An 18,435-nucleotide genomic window follows, 5' to 3' on the forward strand; every position below is an offset into this window, starting at 1 on the left:
CCCTCCGCGGCCTGCACGGCGCAACTTGGCACTCGGTGTGGTCCCTTGATTCGCGGGCCTGGGTGTGTTCACCTGCACGGACTTTAACTCCCTCACCAGGACGGGCCCATGGCTCCGCCTCTCTGGGTCCTGCACTGTGCCCAGCAGTCTTTAGGACCTCCCTCCCAGCTTACTGCTAACCGATGTGATCCGTGGCAAAGCCGGCCTGTTGAGGTGCATAAAAGACCCACCTGTAGACGCCCGCCCAAGGACTCCCACCTGCGCCGCGTTCTGCACAGTACCTGGGTCCGCAGCCGGTCCACCTCTTCCGACAGGCTCTGCCTCTCCAGGAGAAGCTGGTTCTGCTTGCTGAGGAGCTGCACCAGCTGCTGGGCTGTGGCCTGGCTGTGCTTATCCAGCTGCCTTAGCCTGGAAAAAAAATCCACGGCAGAATTAAAAAGGGATAATGTCAGCCTTTCAACAGGCCCAGGGGCTGTGTGTATCTGAGGGAAGCCCCTGATAGGGAACCAGGAGCAGGACCCCTAGGGTGACCCTGAGGTGCCAGGGTCTGGCTAGCAGTGGGCCCTTGGTACCCACTGTGTGAAGGTAACATTCTAGCAAATGTGCGTGAGAACTGGGAGCCATCTCAGTACACTATCAATTAGAAAACACGCAGATAAGTGGGGTAAGTAGAAGAAAAAGGAAACTTTGAACTCCCAAGCAGAGGTCAAAGATGCGGGGCCTAAATGCCGCCATTGTTCAGCTGGAGAGGTCTCTGGCAGGCTGAGCAGACGGCCGCCCCGGCTGGGGACGTGGGTGAGGGCCGTGGAAACCTGAAGTAAGGGTTTTCCATTATTAATCACTCAGTCCATCACGAGCTCCGGCATCGCTGACCAGATGTCTTTAAAGATCCTAAATTTGTCATTCTGCTCATGGGCGCCCCTCTCCAGACTTGCTAATTCACTCAGACCATTATCCTCATCTGTCCACAGTCGGCTTCCTACAGCCAGCAGCACGGTCACTCATGGAACTGTTGGCTTTGGATTACATTTGGAATTGAACGACTACCCACAAGTGTTCTGGAAAGAAGTGAGATGTGTGGCCTGCCTCACCGTCCTCACCCATCAAAAGCACCAGCAGGCACGTTAACTCGGATTCTCACAAGGAAACAGCCATTAAAGCTCAAGGTGCATTTCAAACTCCAGGTACCGAGCCGAAGACCTCGTGGGCCGTTCTGCGGACTCCGGCCTCTGGCTGCCCTCAGTTCGGGCTCTCCTGGGACTCCGAGCACAACTGAACATTTACACGGCCGCATGTTTGGGCCTTCGGGTTGGGATAGGTTCCTTTACAAAAAAGGCCGCACAGGTGGGCACAGGTACCACTGCCCTCTGGGAAACCCGGCGATGGTCGGTACCCGCCTCCCGCGCTGCTCGGCCCACACCCTCCCATTTCCCCGCGGCTCCCCCGGCCCTGCCCCACCGTCCTTCTCGGCCCCCGATGGATTTGGCTGGTGTCTTCGGTCAAGGGACCCGAGCCCCCAGCCCTGGCCCTTCCCCAGAACGCACCATGACTCCCTGTTTTCAGCCACACCCAGCGTTGTCCGGGTCTGCGGGGCTCCCTACCTGTGTCGGGGGAGGTGGGAGCAGCAGCCTAAGGCCCCCGCCCAGGCAGAGCCGTCACTACGCATGCTCCCAGGAAGCGCCGCCCCCCCCGGGCTGGGCGCCTCCGACTGCCACGCCCACAATTCCCCACCACCCCCACCCCCCTTGCCTACCCCCACAAGGGCCTCCTGCTGCCCGCAGGTTCTGGAGAAAGTGTAAGGACTCAGAGACGCCCTGGCGCCTCTTTCGAGCCTGGGCAACAGCCAGGCCCTACCCTGCCTCCAGGATCAGGCTGGCCTCAACAGAACAGCAAAGATCTTCCATCCAAGTAGGAGTGTTTCCCTGTGTGTGTGTGCTGTATATATATGGTGACGCTCCAACACCCCACCCCATCCTTCCCTCTGATCTTGGAGGAAAAGTAGGCTTCCTTCTGGCGAAACCTAAGGCCATCGCTGCTTTGGGAAGCCTCATCCGCCCCTACCCGTCCCCATCACGCTGGGGCTGAGGCAGCCTTTCCTGGGAGCTACCCTCAAAGCCACCCAGTGGATCACAGGAGCTCTCCTGCAAGGCCCCGGAGCCCGGGCTGTCCAGAGCAGCGAGCGGCCGGGAGAGAGGAGGACGCCCCAGGCCAGCGGACTGGGGAACCTGCCTAGGCCAACCCTCTGACACAGGCAGGCCGCCACCATTCATCTGAGCACCTGCCCTGCTGTGGGGCCCAGGAGTGGGTCCTGCTGAAGAGACAGAGATGGTAACAGCTCTTTTCCTTGAGAAGCAGACAATCTGATGCTTCCATATTTAAATCAGCGGGTGAAAAGCATCATTCGCCCTTGACCTCTGGAACCCTAAGGTGGCTTTTCCCCTCCAATGAAGGCCTACCCTAAAGTGGCTTTTCCCCACCGATGAAGGCCTACCGTAAGGTGGCTTTTCCCCTCCAATGAAGGCCTACCCTAAAGTGGCTTTTCCCCCACCGATGAAGGCCTACCCTAAGGTGGCTTTTCCCCTCCGATGAAGGCCTACCCTAAGGTGGCTTTTCCCCTCCAATGAAGGCCTACCCTAAGGTGGCTTTTCCCCACCGATGAAGGCCTACCCTAAGGTGGCTTTTCCCCACCGATGAAGGCCTACCCTAAAGTGGCTTTTCCCCTCCGATGAAGGCCTACCTGTGGAGAGAGCTACTGGCTAAGGGCAACTGAGGTAGTAGCCCCGTGGCTTCCTGCTTGCTTGAAAAGAATGGAACAGAAATGTGACAAATGACACCATGACATCGCTGCATGGCAAGAAGGTGCCACGAGCAGCCATTGTCCATGTGGTCCCTTGCCCTGTGCTTGGATCAAATGAGATGAAGGTCCTTTGGACCGATGGGTTCAGTATGTGGTTTTGAACTCCTGAAAAGGGATGGTAGCCCATCCAGGGCAATGGGCAGGGCCAAAGCCGCTCTCACAGCATAAACGCCGGTCATGGCAGGCCACCCTGGCTCCTTCAGCGATGGGGCCAGTTCTGGCCTAGACCTTCCTCCTATGGAGGCCTCAGAACCTGGAGGAGGTTTAGTCCAGAGTGCTTTGCAACCTGGGGGCCTGGGAAGGCTATAGCGATTACTGGGGTGGGAAGGAGGAAGGAGACACCACCCAGACCCGCTGAATCAAGTGCCTGGGTGTAAGCCCCACAGGACAGCAGGGGACCAGCTGACCAGGGTTTCCACACACAGAAGCGCCCCTGCTATGAGGAGTGAGATCCCCACAGAAGGGGCAGCTCTCCCTTCACAGCTAAGAGCTGAGGATGGATTCCAATTGACTCAATTTTTAAATCAACTTGAAGACTCCCAATATTACAAATATTGGGAAAAGAGATTTGTTTTTTTTTTGTTGGAGGCAGAGTTTTGCTCTTGTTGCCCAGGCTGGAGTATAATGGTGCGATCTCGGCTCACTGCAACCTCTGCCTCCCGGGTTCAAACAATTCTCCTGTCTCAGCCTCCCGAGTAGAGTAGTTGGAATTACAGGCGTGTGCCACAATGGTGGCTAATTTTGTAATTTTAGTAGTGATGGGGTTTCTCCATGTTGGTCAGGCTGGTCTCAAACTCCCGACCTCAGGTGATCCACTCGCCTCAGCCTCCCAAAGTGCTGGGATTACAGGTGTGAGCCACCATGCCTGGCCCAAGATTTTTTTTTTTTTTTCTTGATACGGAGTCTCGCTGTGTTGCCCATGCTAGGGTGCAGAGGTGCTATGTCAGCTGACTGCAACCTCCGCCTCCTGGGTTCAAGTGATTCTCCTGCCTCAGCCTCCCAAGTAGCTGGGATTATAGGCTCCTGCCACTGTGCCTAGCTAATTTTTATATTTTTCGTAGAGACAGGGTTTCACCATCTTGGCCAGGCTTGTCTTGAACTCCTGACGTCATGATTCACCCACCTCAGCCTCCCAAAGTACTGGGATTACAGGCATGAGCCACCGCGCCTGGCCGAGATTTTTTTAAAGTTATTTATTTTTGGAAAAGCCTCCAACCCTGCACAAACCAGCCTACCCTCTGTTAATGGCTATTTCATTGCCATCAGTCAGAAGAGATTTCTTAGGGTGTCCTAGACACATAAGCTCTCTTTTCTTTTCCATGGTGGTTACTGCTCTGTCATATTTGTGGTCCTGAGCTCGCCTCTTCATCCACCCACAGTTTCAAATAGCACCGTTGATGACTGCTAACACCTACTGAGCCTCTGGGCTCACTGCGCCAGTTACCTGTGTAAATTTAATTAATCAATAAACTACCTGTTAAATTCAATCATTATCTTAATTAAAATTCGGTACAGTCCTAGGAGGTACATGCTAGTATCATCCCCATTTCACAGATGAGAAAACAAGCTGAGACGTTAACTTGCACAAAGTCACACAAGTCATCAGTAGAGTCAAATCTACTGGAGTCAAATCGAGCCAGCGCCCAGGTGTCCTTAACCATTGTTAATGGTGGTTAACTCACTGAGTTAATTCACCAAATGAACCAACCCTTGGTAAACACCTCTCTTCTTTTTTTTTTTTTTTTTTTTTGAGATGGAGTCTTGCTCTGTCACCCAGGCTGGAGTGCAGTGGCACGATCTCGGCTCACTGCAACCTCTGCCTCCCGGGTTCAAGCAATTCTCCTGCCTCAGCCTCACAGGTACCTGGGACTATAGGTGCGTGCCACCACACCTGTCTAATTTTTGTATTTTTAGTAGAGAAGGGGTTTCACTATGTTGGCCAGGCTGGTCTCTAACTCCTGACCTCGTGATCTGCCCGCCTCGGCCTCCCAATGTGCTGGGATTATAGGCGTGAGCCACCGCGCCCGGGCAACACCTCTCAAGTACTCATTTAAGTCCTGGGGGCCCATCAAGAATGACAAATGCTCCCGGCTCTCCGGCGGTTCCCGGCCAATGGAGGAGAGACTCACTTGTAAAGAAACATGCTCAACTCAAAACAGGACACTGAGGCATGAAGAGAAATGGCCAATATTACAGAAGAGAAGCCTGGGAGGGCTTGCACCTGCTTAGACACAGCTCGTCATCATCATATGCTGAGCACTTACTATGTCAGGCACTGTACTTATTATTTAGCACTCACAATTCCATAAGGCAGGAACTAATTATTACGCCACTTTAAGGTTAAGGAAACTGAGGCACAGACAACATGAATTATTCATTCAAAGTCACTCAGCGGGCAAGCTGAGATGGGAAAGGATGAGTGGGTGCTGTCCTGGCCAGGGCCAGGGGCAGGGCCTTCCCACTTGGGGGCGGCACTGCAAAGGCCAATGCGTGTCTGGAAACTGCAAGCTGTACAGTGTGGCTGGACCAGAGGCTGCAGGCTGCTCAGAGGGAGGTGACGCTGGACTCTGTAGTCAAACCAACAAGTATGGACTCGGTCCTGCAGGCAATGGCAGTGCCATTTACCAGACAGAGGATGGCAGGATGGACCGGCCTGGAGTAGAAGAGAAGTTCTGGGGTCAGGGCGAGTCCGAGGTACCTGTGGAACACGCACCCACCAGGCAGCTATGCAGCTTGGGGCCTACGAAGGGCCAAGCTGGAGCTGGAGCTGAGTGGGCCAAACCTGCTGGGAGGCGAGGCCATCAACGTGGGGGCAAGATTTGCCTGGGAAGGGTTGGCAAAGATTGTCAGTGTGAGGAGTTTGTTAAAAATGCAGATATCCGGGCCCGCACCACCCCTGGCAGAGAAGCTCTTCTGCAGTGAGAGGGAAGGGCTCGCCCCAGGATAGGGGTTTAGGAACCGCCGCATTCAAGAGCTGGCAGCGGACAGGAATCCGGCAAGACACTGAGAGTGGGATCCTGGAGGGAGGAAAAAGGGAGATGGGGGTCCAGGGAGGAGAGGCGTCAGGGCGGAGTGGCCGGTTTGTGGGAAATGCCACCTGGTGGCGGAGCGCCCTGCGGAGGTCCCGGCCGGGGCAGAAGCCAGATTGCAGGGGCTGGAAGAGAGAGGCTCTTCTGGTGAGGGGCTGGGCTGGCGGCGAGGTCGCAAGACGGGGTGCGGAGGGTGGGAGCCACTGGAGCCGCTGGGGAGGAGGCCCTGGAAGAGAGAGGGGCAGTCTTCAGGGCAGAGGACGGCGGACTTCCCGAGGGAGGAGGGCGCCTTAGGCAGAAGACTGAGACCCTCCCGCGGAGGCAAGAGTGGAGGCGGGAGCAGGGGCGGGTCGCGGAGGGCGCTTGTGCTCAGCAGCCTCCAGGATGCCCCACGCAGAGGGCACCACTGTTTGCGAGAAAGGGGACGAGGCAGCGGGGTGGCGGTGGGGAAGCCACTGCGGGGACAAGGGCGCCGGCGGGAGGCAGGGACACGCCGCCCAGCCCAGGGGGCGCGCTCTGTGGAAGACCCGGGCGCCCGCCGCCTCCTCCCCGCGCTCCGCAGCCGCCGCCCGGCGCCCTCCACCTGCGACCTTCACCCCCTCCCCATCGCCACGGGCCTGGACACCTCTTTCAGCGTTCCAGTCTCCGAGCAACTGTCGTTTCCAGAGAGGGCAATTTCTTGTTCTGTGTGACTTGTTTTTAGCCTTTTCTTCTAGGAGGCATTAAGTCATGAACGGGGCGAGGGGGTTTTGCCATCATGGGGCCCGCGGAATCTGTTTAGGCAGCAGCCTCCGCTGCAAGAAGCCCCCCACAGCCTGCGAACCACACACACCCTCCATGCGGCAGGAAACACAGAATCGCCCGATTTCAGAGTTCAACCCCTAATTCAGACCCTTCTTTCCCCCGCCTTTATCTCATCTTTGCAACAGGCAGGGATTGCATCCAGGGTCCCCAGGATGTGGTTGGTATCTTCACTGTGCTGTCATGGAGCCCTGGGAGCTGCGGTCAGGCCCCATTAGCGGCAGGAAGCCAGTCCTCCTCCCAGGAAGCCCCTGTGCTCCCCGGGCCTCACAGCACAGGGTAGGGTCCGAGGGTCCATGAGGAAGGACACTTGAGGGAGCCTGCACCCAGGCTGGTGTGGCCGTCCTAATCTCAGGGACAGGGCCCATGTCCTTCAGGATCTGCAGATGTACAACTGCCACCCCTGCCTGGGTAGGACTGAGGACCCTGGGGGAGAAAAGCAGCTGCCCCATGCAGGGGTAGAATGGGCAGCACGGGCTACCCTTCCACGCAAGGGCATCGCCAGGAATTTCAGGCGTGTCAGGGGCAGCAGTTGCCATGGGAACAAACACGCCCGGGTTTCTAAAGGCAGATGCTGATGAAATCACAGGGGACTCATAGTGTGCTGGGCCCAGGCAGATCTCCATTGGTCCAACAGTGATCCTCTGAGCCACACCCTGCAAGCATGATCAGAACCAGCATTTAAAAAAATATGCAAGGCTTCAAGATAAGATGGAGCAAGTGGTGAAATACAAAACAACTTTATAGAGCTGAGTGGGCTGGGGAAAATATCTTATGCAAAACAGAAGCGGTGCAAGCTGCCAGCTCTGGTCCTATGCTTCAGACACTCATTTGCTATGAATACTGTGAAAGCAAGTGAATACATATATTTAAATTTTTTTATGTTGTATGTGATACATACAAAATATATGCAATGTATAAATAAGTTATGAGGTATAATAACCAAATGAACACTTGTGAACCTAGCACCAGCCCCACAGGGCCACTACCAGTGGATTTCTTCTCCAGGCCAGCCCCTTCCTTCCCCAGAGGGGACCCATATCCTCATGTGTATATGTTTTTCAATGAGAGTTTTTTGCTTCACTGGACAATTCCCCCTGGGAGCTAGCTATGGACTACAGTGGAAGGTTTTAGTTGTTGTTTTGGGGTTTTGTTTTGGTTTTGGTTTTGGTGGTAGTGGTAAAATCCTTTGTTCTGAAATGTTTTCAGACCAGAGCCTCCTCCCTGTGGTCACTCTGACTACAGCAAAGATTGTCCTTCCTGTTAGATAAGTGTTCTCAAAGTGCTTAGACTCACTGTTTCCCTGGGAGCGGCGTCCTCCTCATGGAAATGAAGAACATTTTTCAAACAACATATGGATTTCAAAGGTGCAAATATATAAACTGTAAAATCCGCACTCACTTTTCTACTCCTCCCAGTGGCCTCCTCTAATGTTTACTGAGCATTTACTAAATGCCCAACATTGTAAGCATTTTACGTTCCTTAATTTAATCCTCATAACAATACTACACATTACTTTATCATCTGCATTTTATGCATGAGAGAAGCAAGGTGCAGAGAAGCGATCATTTGCCCAAGCGCACACAAGGTAAGGCAGAGCCAGGATTACCTAAGCCACCAAGGCCACAGAGCAAGGCCCACAGTGTGACTCATCACTCTCCTTCTTAGACTCTGTCCAGGTCTCTCACTCCCCTTTGGTCCCATAGTCTCAGGTACCTCTTCCTCCTCCATCAGACCTTCAAATGCTGGTGTGACCCAGGGCTGGGCTCAGCACTCTCCTGACTGGAAACATTCCGCCTGCATGATTTTTAAAATCTACACTCATGACTCCAAGTGGAGAAGCCAAGGATCCTGAGCGCTTGATCTCAGCCTCGGGTCTCTCCCCTGCATTTCCAAGCCCACCTCAAACTCACCACCTGACACAGTGGAGTCATCTCCCAATGCTCCTCTCTCTGTGACCCTCTCACGTGGGTGGGACCACCCCTAGTCACCATCCCCATGGCTCAGTCTCCTGGTTCCACAGATGAGCCCTCTAGGCCTTCTGAACCTCTCCCATCCCATCCCATCCCATCCCATCCCGCCTATCCATCCATCCCACCATCCACCCATCCCACCCATCCACCCATCCACCCATCTATCCATCCACCCATCCATCCACCCATCCATCCATCCCACCCATCCATCCATCCCACTCATCCATTCATCCATCCCACCCATCCATCCATCCACCCATCCATCCATCCATCCACCCATCCATCCACCCATCCACCCATCCATCCATCCATCCATCCCACCCATCCATCCCACCCATCCATCCATCCCTCCCACCCATCCATCCATCCATCCCACCCAGCCACCCATCCCCCATTCATCTATCCCACCCATCCATCCATCCCACCCATCCATCCATCCCACCCATCCATTCATCCCACCCATCCATTCCATGACCTTCACTCTTGAAGTCCAGCTGCCAGCACTTCACATCCAGGTTCCTACACAGCCTTCTCATAGAGTTGTGTGCTTCCACACAGCCCCCTGGAATCCATACTCCCCGCAACAGCTAGACTAGAAGGATCTCTCTAAACAAAACTCCAGTCCTGCCTCTCTGCTTGGTGATTACCTGTAGCTCTAATCCTAATCCTATGAGTGCTGAACTTGGAAATGGGGGACATGGGTTCGAAACCCTATCACAAGCTAGCTATTTTACCTTAAGCCCGAAACTGAATATCTTAACCTCAGGTTCTCCATTTGTAAAACTGAGAAAATAAGATCTCCAGACCTTCTGAACCATCAACTCTGAGGGTGGGGCCCAGCAGCATGTGTTTTAATAAGGCCCCTGGATGACTCTGATGAATTCTTAAGCATGAGAACCACTGGTACATTCTAATTCACTGTATTAATCACACATACAGAATGAGTTCTTCTGGAGAATAATTTTTGTGGGGCTTCAATTTTCATCATCAAAACAACCAACTGTCTACATGAAAACTCTCCTAGTCTGCTCCTAAAATACTCTGGCGTCAGTCATGAGAACTTAAGTAAATCCTGTGATCACTTTGAATCTCAGTTTCCTCACATGTGAAATGAGAGGAGAAAACTAGAAGAGAGGTCGGCAAACTTCAGACTACAGGCCACTGCCTGTTTCTGTATGATCTGCCAATTGAGAGTGATTTTTACATTTTAAAATGATTTTTAAAAATCAAAAGGAGTATAATATGTGAACACTGCATGAAATTCAACTTGCAGCGCCCCTAAATAAACTTTCATTGAAACCCAGCCATGCCCATTCATTCACGTTTTGTCTATGGCTGCTTTTGCACCATAACGGCCGAGTAGCTGCGACAGAGACCATATGGCCATGGAGCCTACAATATTTATTACCTGACCTTTTAAAGTTTGCCAGCCTCGGGGCTAGAAGATGACTACATTCTCTTCCAGCTCCATATTTCTACAGTCCTATTACTTTACAGATTTTACTGTGTTCCTATCTTCAAATATCACTAGCTATTTACATAGCAATACACCTAGTCAGCAAGTTGAAGTTTTGAAAACGCAATTACTGCTCTAGGTCATTAATTCTAGTGAATAAACCATGTTAATGTAAAGTTGTATTACTTTGTTCCAACACTTAACCATTGCTGTGGCATTTTACATAATTCCATCTCATGGACGAGGTCCCATCAGCGAGAACAAGCAGTGTGCTGAGGCTTCTGGAACACACTCTAGCCCATTATCCTCGCTCAGAACATTAAGGCACTTTCTTTTTTTTTTTTTTTTTGAGACACAGTCTCACTCTGTGGCCAGGCTGGAGTGCAGTGGCACAATCTCGGCTCACTGCAACCTCCGCCTCCCCAGTTCAAATGATTCTCCTGCCTCAGCCTCTCGAGTAGCTGGGACTACAGGCACACACCACCACGCCCAGCTAATTTTTTTTTTTTTTGTATTTTTAGTAGAGATGGGGTTTCACCACGTTGGCCAGGATGGTCTTGATCTCTTGACCTTGTGATCTGCCCACCTCAGCCTCCCAAAGTGCTGGGATTACAGGCATGACATTAAGGCACTTTTAGTGGCTGGCTTGCTATTTAAATTTCCTTTGCCTAAATCCACCCTATTCAATAATGGTTTCAATAGAGGAATTCTTCCTGAGGATCGTGCAATGGGGAGGGGGTACCACCTTCAATGAAGAGAATGTATGTCCTGTACTGCCCTTTTCCTGGCTCATTCTCTCAGATTCCTAATTAGCCTTGGCTGCCTGCAGAGGAACAGGGGGCTCCTTGGGGATGCCCCCGAGTGATGGGGGGATCAAGTCCTGCTCTTCTCATGAAAAGAATCACGTTAGGGCTGAGAGGCACCTTAGAGAACATTCAGTTCAGCCCTTTATGGTGAAACCAAGAAAGCATAAGTGACTTGCCCAAGGTCAGGCAGCCTGTCTGTAGTAAATCTGGCGCTAGAGCCCACATCTCTTGACTCCAAATCCAGTGAGCTTTGCAGCATCTCAAAATCCTTTTTGGAAAGGCCCAACATTCTTCTATTCCATGTTAAACTTAAGAATTTAAGGGAAGGACCTGAGAGAGAGAACACGCTGGGCAACCTTCTGGGCAGCAGCTGATACCAGCTCATTTTGCGAGACCTAGGGGCCGGAGAAGAGAGAAATCCCTAAGCCAGGCCTTCTCCAATTAGCTCAGTGAGGAGAACCAGATTTGATTTTAATTCTTTTAAAATTTCCAGTCTATTGCAGACTAATGGTTTTGTGGAGTACAATAAAAAGGAGGAAGCAGTGTTTGATTGCTTTGAAAGTTTCTGACTCAATTTCAGTTCTTGCCTCATCCCAGACCAGCAACAGTTTGAGGACCGTACTCTGGAAACCACACTTTGAGCCACATTGATCCCATCCACAGACTGGTGTTGGCACAAAGGATGCAAAAAAGGAGGCCAGAAGCTTGGAAGACCACGTTGGGAAGCCCACAGTGCCACAGTGGCCCCCAGTGAATACCCAGTGAATGGGCCCATGGCCAAGGGGACACTTTCAGCTCTTCAAGCTCCAGCACTGCTGCCTCTGACAGGAACCTAAAGCCTCTGACAATGTCACCGAGGCTCGTCAAAGACCAACTTCTTAAAACAGTGCTTCTACCAAAAAGGAGGCACAGCTTCATCTTAGGGCAATTGGATCTGTTGTATCACTACCTTGTAACCTTCTTAAAATACAAGTGCTATCTAACCAAGGCTGAGTCTGTGATACCTTTGGAAGACTGGGCATGCATAAAGGATCCTGACACCATGAAACAGGAGTTGACATGTTATGAATCTTAGACTTTGAAGAACCTAGAAGACCATCTGCCAGAAGCAAGAGTTACCTTAATCAGCTTTGTCTCAAGCAAGAACAGAGTCATGGTGAGGATAGCCCCACTGTGCAAAGGAAATGGGACGGAGGAATGGAAATTGTTGAAAATCAGAATCTTTGCAGAGTAGTATCTATGCTGCATGTGGCTCAAGGCCATACAGAAGCACCAGCAGGAAAACCCACACTGCCATGCACACCATACCCTACCTCACCCTAAAGCCGTCCTTAAAAACGGGTTTATTTGGAAATAATGTCAAACTTATAAAAAGTTGCAAGAATATTACAGAGAATACCAACATACCCTTTATTCAAATTCACCTACTGCAATAATTTTGCCCCATCTGATTTATTACGCTCTCCTGCCTTTCTCTCCGTGTGTGTGTGTATGTGTGTGTACAGAACCAGTTGACAGTAAGCTGCATGCACCATTGCTCTTTTATCTTGTATGCTACAGTGTGTATTTCCTAAGGATAAAGGCATTCTCTTACAGAACCACAGTATATTACCAAGTACAGTCAATTTCATATTGATCTCATAGCTTCATCTAACCTACGGAATTGGATTCTAATCTTGTTGACTGGCCCAGTAATGTTCCTTTCTTCCCACTCCAGAAAAGATCCTTCATACTTAGTCGGCATGTCTCTATTTAGACTTCTTTAACCCACAATGATTTCAGGCCAGTTTTATTTTGTTGAATGCTATTTGCAATTAAATTACCAATAGTTTTAACGGAAGACATGGAACTCTCCGACGCATGGAGGTCCTGTTCAGTTGCCATCTTGGGTTTGGGGGGCACACTGCTATGTTTTCAGGAAGTTTCTGTTTGAATGGGGACTTCCTGGTGCTCCCAGAGACTAAAACCCTCCTGGTGTGGTCCCAGAGTATGTCATGTTCCACACTGTGGTGAGGTCTTCCTCAATTTCTTTCATATTTGACCATTCTGGGGATAGCCAAACTAGCCACAGAGGTGTGATGGCATAAGATTGGGCCCACGGCAGCTAAGTAACCAGATTCAATCACTACGGCGCACTTATTGGCACACATCTTAATTAGGTTTTAATGCAAGTAATTTGATAACAACTCCTGGCCATCCACTACAGAACTGTCAATGCTGAAAGCTTTTTATTTAGCTCCTCTTCTGTCTAAACCAAGGCAGCCTCCCCGCTGACCCTTGTCAAAGAACCCCATCTGCTGGTTGCCACGGTAACTGAAGGCGACCAATTGAGCTGAACAGAGTGACTCAGAAATAAAATCTGCAGCCAAAGGAATTCTGCAAAGAGCAATAAATCATTTAGTAAAAGGGGGTCCTCCACACAGTGATGAGTGTTGGGATAATATGATGGCATAACTCTTCCAGCTAGAAGGTCCATGACAGATCAGAGTGATTAGGCTTGCTGGAGGGCTCATTTGGTTTCTAGTGGGCTCCAGCAGCAGACGAGATGGAGCCTGCCCAGTTGTGTGCCACTGTGGGGGAGAAGGAATACGCGGAGTCAATTTTTAATATTTGGGCTGCAAAATTTTGCTTTTTGAGGAGTGGCAAGAGAACCAGTCTAGGCTTCCAAGGCTCCTTCCTCTATTTTTCAAAAGTAGCACACGTTCACAGAATGCCCCGTTTTAGCCCAAAAAGCACCTTGAGCCTTGAGGAAGGTGACAAAGAACAAATACCAAGATTGCTTTGGAATATGCCAGTTTAGCACCATCTCTCTGTCATCAATCAACTTTTAGGTGTTCCAACCAGAAACCCTCTATGCGCATAAGCCTTTCGTCCTCGCAAAAGCAGGGGAGAGCCTGGGATTCAACTCCGAGGCCCCAGAGGATCTCCGAGGATGGTCTGAGAGCAGGCAAGGGCTTTGTCTCTCCCCAGGACTGGGTTAGTGTTGCTTATGGAGCCCCACACACATCCTTCCCACATTAAGATTTCCTGAGTAAGAGGCGCCGGAGGGAAGGGGGAGCAGGGGCCTTCTTCCGGGCTGCTCCCGGTGACAGTACACCGTGGCCCTTCACCCCTCACAGCACAGGCCATGGGTCCCAGTCACAGCCCCTACTCCTGGTGAGCACCTGCTGGGTAGACTCGGAAACCCCTGCAGGCAATAGAAAGACCCCCGCCCCAGACATGCTAAACCATCCAGACAGTATTCACTGCTATATGCCCGTCTCTTGGTTGTGTTGGGAGAAGCGAGGCTTAGCGGCAGTAGAACTGCCCTGATAGCAAATGACAACAGGAGAGGGGCTGCAGGACAGAGCTTAGGGCCTGTGCGTGTCTGGGGGCGGCCTGCCCTGCCAGCTCCTTTCCTCCCAGGCTGAATGCCACCTTTTACAGAGGTGCATTGGCAGGGTCCGGACATTCTCCCAATCCCTGACCCACATGGCAATGGGGTACCCCATTACTAAGTCATCCCTAGAGATAATTTTCTGCTTCAGAAAAGAGCAACTGCTAAACAGAAGGTAGATTTTCCCCCGATTCTAAATGCTGCCAATAAAACGCTTCAATCTCGGAGTTGAGTGAAATTCCGTTGACGGAGTTGGGAGCGGCTGTGCACGTTCAGGACGAGCCTCCTCCCTTACTCAACCAGTCCGAGGAGCGCATCTAGCCGAGCCCTCCGCTGCCACGCCGCGTCCCGGGAGCTCCCAGCCCGCCTTCCACCCCACGCTGGGCAATTGTGCCTCTGCAGGTGGAACAGACCGCAGGGCTCCACGTGCGCCTCCCGCACGCCAGCACCTGCTCTCGGGCCACCGCGGAGCGCTCCAGGCAGGAGACACCCTCTCCCTCGCCGGGCAGGGTGGCCTAGGCAGCCAGGTCTCAGCGCTGCCGGGCGGTGCACCGTCCTCTCGGCCTCCCGGCCCACCCAGACCTCCCGGCGGCTGCTTCGCCTCTGGATACTAGGCCCGGGCTCGGCCGAGCCCCGAAGCCGCGCTAGAGGGCCCGGAGCCCGCACCTGGAGGGCAGCCGGCCGGGGCTTGGGGAGGTTGGGTGCGGAGCATCTGGCTCAGGCGACTCCACGGGGGCTCGCAGGGCCTCTGGACTTTGGCAGAAGGAGAGGATTAAACCGGGATGATGGTTGAGAGGAGGAGATGGGTGAAAGCTTCATTAACTCCATGCTCACGCCCCAAGTTCTTTCCCCTGAGAGGCAATGAGTAAAAAGGTTGATTTCCCCACGATGGGAAAGGTGCTGCGTGATTGCATTTGCTTTTCTTACCTTTTAATTCCTTATTTGTAAACGAATGAATCATTGTCAGTGATCATGAAGGACTCAAATTTTAATAAATAGGAAAAAAAATCTTGGCTGATAGGCCAAAGAAATACTGCAACCCGTTTACATTTCTATGTTAGTGATTAAGCTTCTCATGTGACTTAATTGAAACTGGCAAGGATCTTAAGAACTCAAAGAAGTATTTCTCCCCCCGTCAACTCTCCTCCAATAACCAGACTCATTTTTAAGACCACTCCTAAAAAGTGCCATGGAAAATGGAGCTTCCTGATTCCATAAAAATATTTTCAGTAAGTACTGCTTCATGACAGTTGTTCAGACTTGAATTCCCTTCCCCTCTTTACAAAGTTACCGTTTAGTTTCACTTCTGAGCCCTACTTCCAATTCTTTCTCTCTGCTCACTCTCCCGCTTTCTCCTCCATATTTCAATTCCCAGACACTCTTGAACTTTTGCACACGCTGCCAGTTTGAGCCTGCACAGAATAATCAGTATATTAATTCCACTCGGAGACAGTGAGATTTTTCTAACACAATCTGCCCAACCTGAACTCTTTCCTTCAGAAACACTTCGCCTTTAAAAAGAAACTTCCCAGCATGAACCTCATAAGAAGCGACATGTAACAGACAGTGCATGTGGCGCTGGGCATGCAGCTCAGAATTAAAAGAGAATTTTTTACTTTGTTTCTTCAGTGCCATGTGCATAATGTACATGTGGATGAAACTGACATCAGACATTTAAAGCAAAAAGGGGTGGGGGGAGGGGGATGTGATGGTGGCGGGAAAGAGAGAGAAAATATGTTGATAAAAACAGTAACTTCTGTTAATCTACATTTTTCAGTCACTGTCTTAATTAAGAATGTTAGGAAATATGTTGCAGTTTAATTGCATTGTTTCAAGAAATTCTAAGACTGACAAATTTGGGACCATGTACACTTGGAAGGTAAAAGAGATTAAAGTAGTGATTTCTTCCAATTGGTGGATAACAATCAAAATTATGCTTTCTACAGACACACCCCCCACACCCCCGCACAGATCCTAAACTCGGAAGACAAAGTAAGAATATCCTAGCACTTAACATGTTCAGCATGAAATGAGCTCTGAAAATTTAAAAACGTGTTTTAAAACCTATGTATATGAGATAAATTTTAAATACAAAGATTCACACAGGAGAAATAGTACTTTATCTGAAATTTCTGGTTGACATTTATGCTTGTAGAAAATATTTATGAAGGAATTTGGTAACAATCTTCAAATGATTTTCAGATGACCTTGTTTAAGATAGTAAAAGTTGTTTGCTGGAGTCACAAGTCCATAAAAATAATAACAGTTTGAAGACACTTGAGATTTCTAGACTTGTGTCCTGTTCTCCTGCTGGAGTTCAGTCACACATTCTCCAGGTTTCATGTCTTTTTTTGAGGAAGCAACGGGCATGACAGCTTCCTATTTCCCACAGTTGACCATAGGTGACTCATTTTTAACCTGGACACAGCTGACAATAGGTGAATTCATTTTTAACCTGGATGCTGCATTTCTTACTTGCTCCCGTTTTTGGGGTCCTGGGCAGTTAAGGTCATTGCCTGTGAGAAAGGAGGACGGGCACTCTGCCCCCACGGTGTGCAGCACAAACCAGGTACTGACCTCTTTCTCCAGCCCTGGACTTAGAAACAGACAAACAAACAAAAACGCCCATGAGGTACTGACCAGCTACTCTCAGGGACTCAAGGTGACAACTTAATTCAAACTGGTTTGATGATTTAGTCAGAAAAATGGACAGGTTCTTTGACTGAATCAACTAGCCATTTTATCTTCCATTAAGCACAATGTATGATACACCTGGAGCCTCAGGCTTCGTTATCTATCCCAGAGAGGGGGCAGACATAACTATTTTAGCAGCTAAAGACACTGCACTGCATGTGCCATGACCCTGAAACATCAACAAAACAAGATCTGTTTGCCCTAAAAGGCAGCTGAAATGTCCAAAGAGCCTTCCTAAGAGAAGAAACTCACCAGATCTGTTCTAGCTGTGAGGTCTCACTGCTTCTCCCGCCTCCGGCCTCCCAAAATAAGAATGGCCTGAGAACCTGACCACAGTTGAAATACTGCCCATGTGTTGCCAGCCTCACAGTGTTTCAGTTCTCCAATTTAAAGTATATTCATACAGTATTTAAATTATGTATTAGAGAGTAGAATCCTGAGGTCTCAAATGGCTGAGTAAATGGCACCTGTGACCTAACAGTCCAATGCTTTCACTAGTATGAAATTAGAATAATTTTTTTTAATGCCACACATGAGGTCCAAAATAGTGACGGTACATATTTCTCATGTGCTTAACACCTAGGATGACATAAAACTCCCAGTTAACTCATTAAGAAATGAAAGATTTTCCATCTCCTGAGGCTTCTGGGAATTCTGATGGGTGGATACATCCTCCCTCCACCCCCCAACCCCTAATAGCAGGGCAGCCTCCTCCGAAAAGGCCTTTGTCAAGAGGCACGAAAGGCTGGCCTGCTGAGCCTGGACCCCCGTGGAGGGCCGAGGGAGAGGACACAGAAGAGGACTGGGGCATTATTAATTACCAGATTAGGGAGACAGTAGAGTTCAGGCAGACACAGAGGCAGACAGAACCCACGAGCATAATAAGTTGAAAAGTTCCGAGTCAGGTCTCAGAGTTCGAAGAACATTAAATGAAGAATACACAATACTGGGGGAAAAAGGGAAGCAGTACCCGCCCGAGGGCCAATTGCCTCTCCAGCAGCGGCAAGGCTGTTTCTGGGCTCGCAGGACCATTTGTTCCATTACACAATCTCCTGAAGCCATTTAGAGAGAGCTCAAACAACTGCCTGTACCAACACGACACATGGCTTCCCATCCCGACTCTGCTAATCCAGACGCTCCAACCATCTTTCCTTAAGATGCCATATGGTTGGCAGAAGCCTGTAGATCTAGCAGCACATCTGCTTGTACGCTTCTTCTTCCCTCCATCCCCCCAACAAAAGAGGGATACAGAGACAGACTGAGGGGAGAGCACGCTTGTGTACCTCTGCCTGTACAGATATTTCTTCTTATGCACTCTAACAACAACAACAAAAACTATGAAGGAGATGACCAGGAAGTATTCAGGGCTTGATCATTTTTAACTAGAGAACATAGTGATTTTTCTTTTGCTTGTTGATGCTATAAAAGAAGATGAGAAAAACA

At 50.3% G+C, this 18,435-nt stretch overlaps 1 protein-coding gene across 7 annotated transcripts in view; it reads right to left on the minus strand.

Annotated features, from left to right (window-relative positions):
- Positions 1-18,435, minus strand: part of SDCCAG8 (serologically defined colon cancer antigen 8) — a 275,423-nt gene that overhangs the window by 25,112 nt on the left and 231,876 nt on the right. For all 7 annotated transcript variants that reach the window (XM_030812583.1, XM_030812584.1, XM_030812582.1 and 4 more), the window contains one exon: positions 282-408. In XM_030812583.1, coding sequence (XP_030668443.1) covers positions 282-408 — 127 coding nt within the window. The remainder of the gene's footprint in view (positions 1-281; positions 409-18,435) is intronic.

This window comes from Nomascus leucogenys, chromosome 5 (assembly GCF_006542625.1).
Source record: "Nomascus leucogenys isolate Asia chromosome 5, Asia_NLE_v1, whole genome shotgun sequence".
Classification (NCBI taxonomy): Eukaryota; Metazoa; Chordata; class Mammalia; order Primates; family Hylobatidae; genus Nomascus; species Nomascus leucogenys.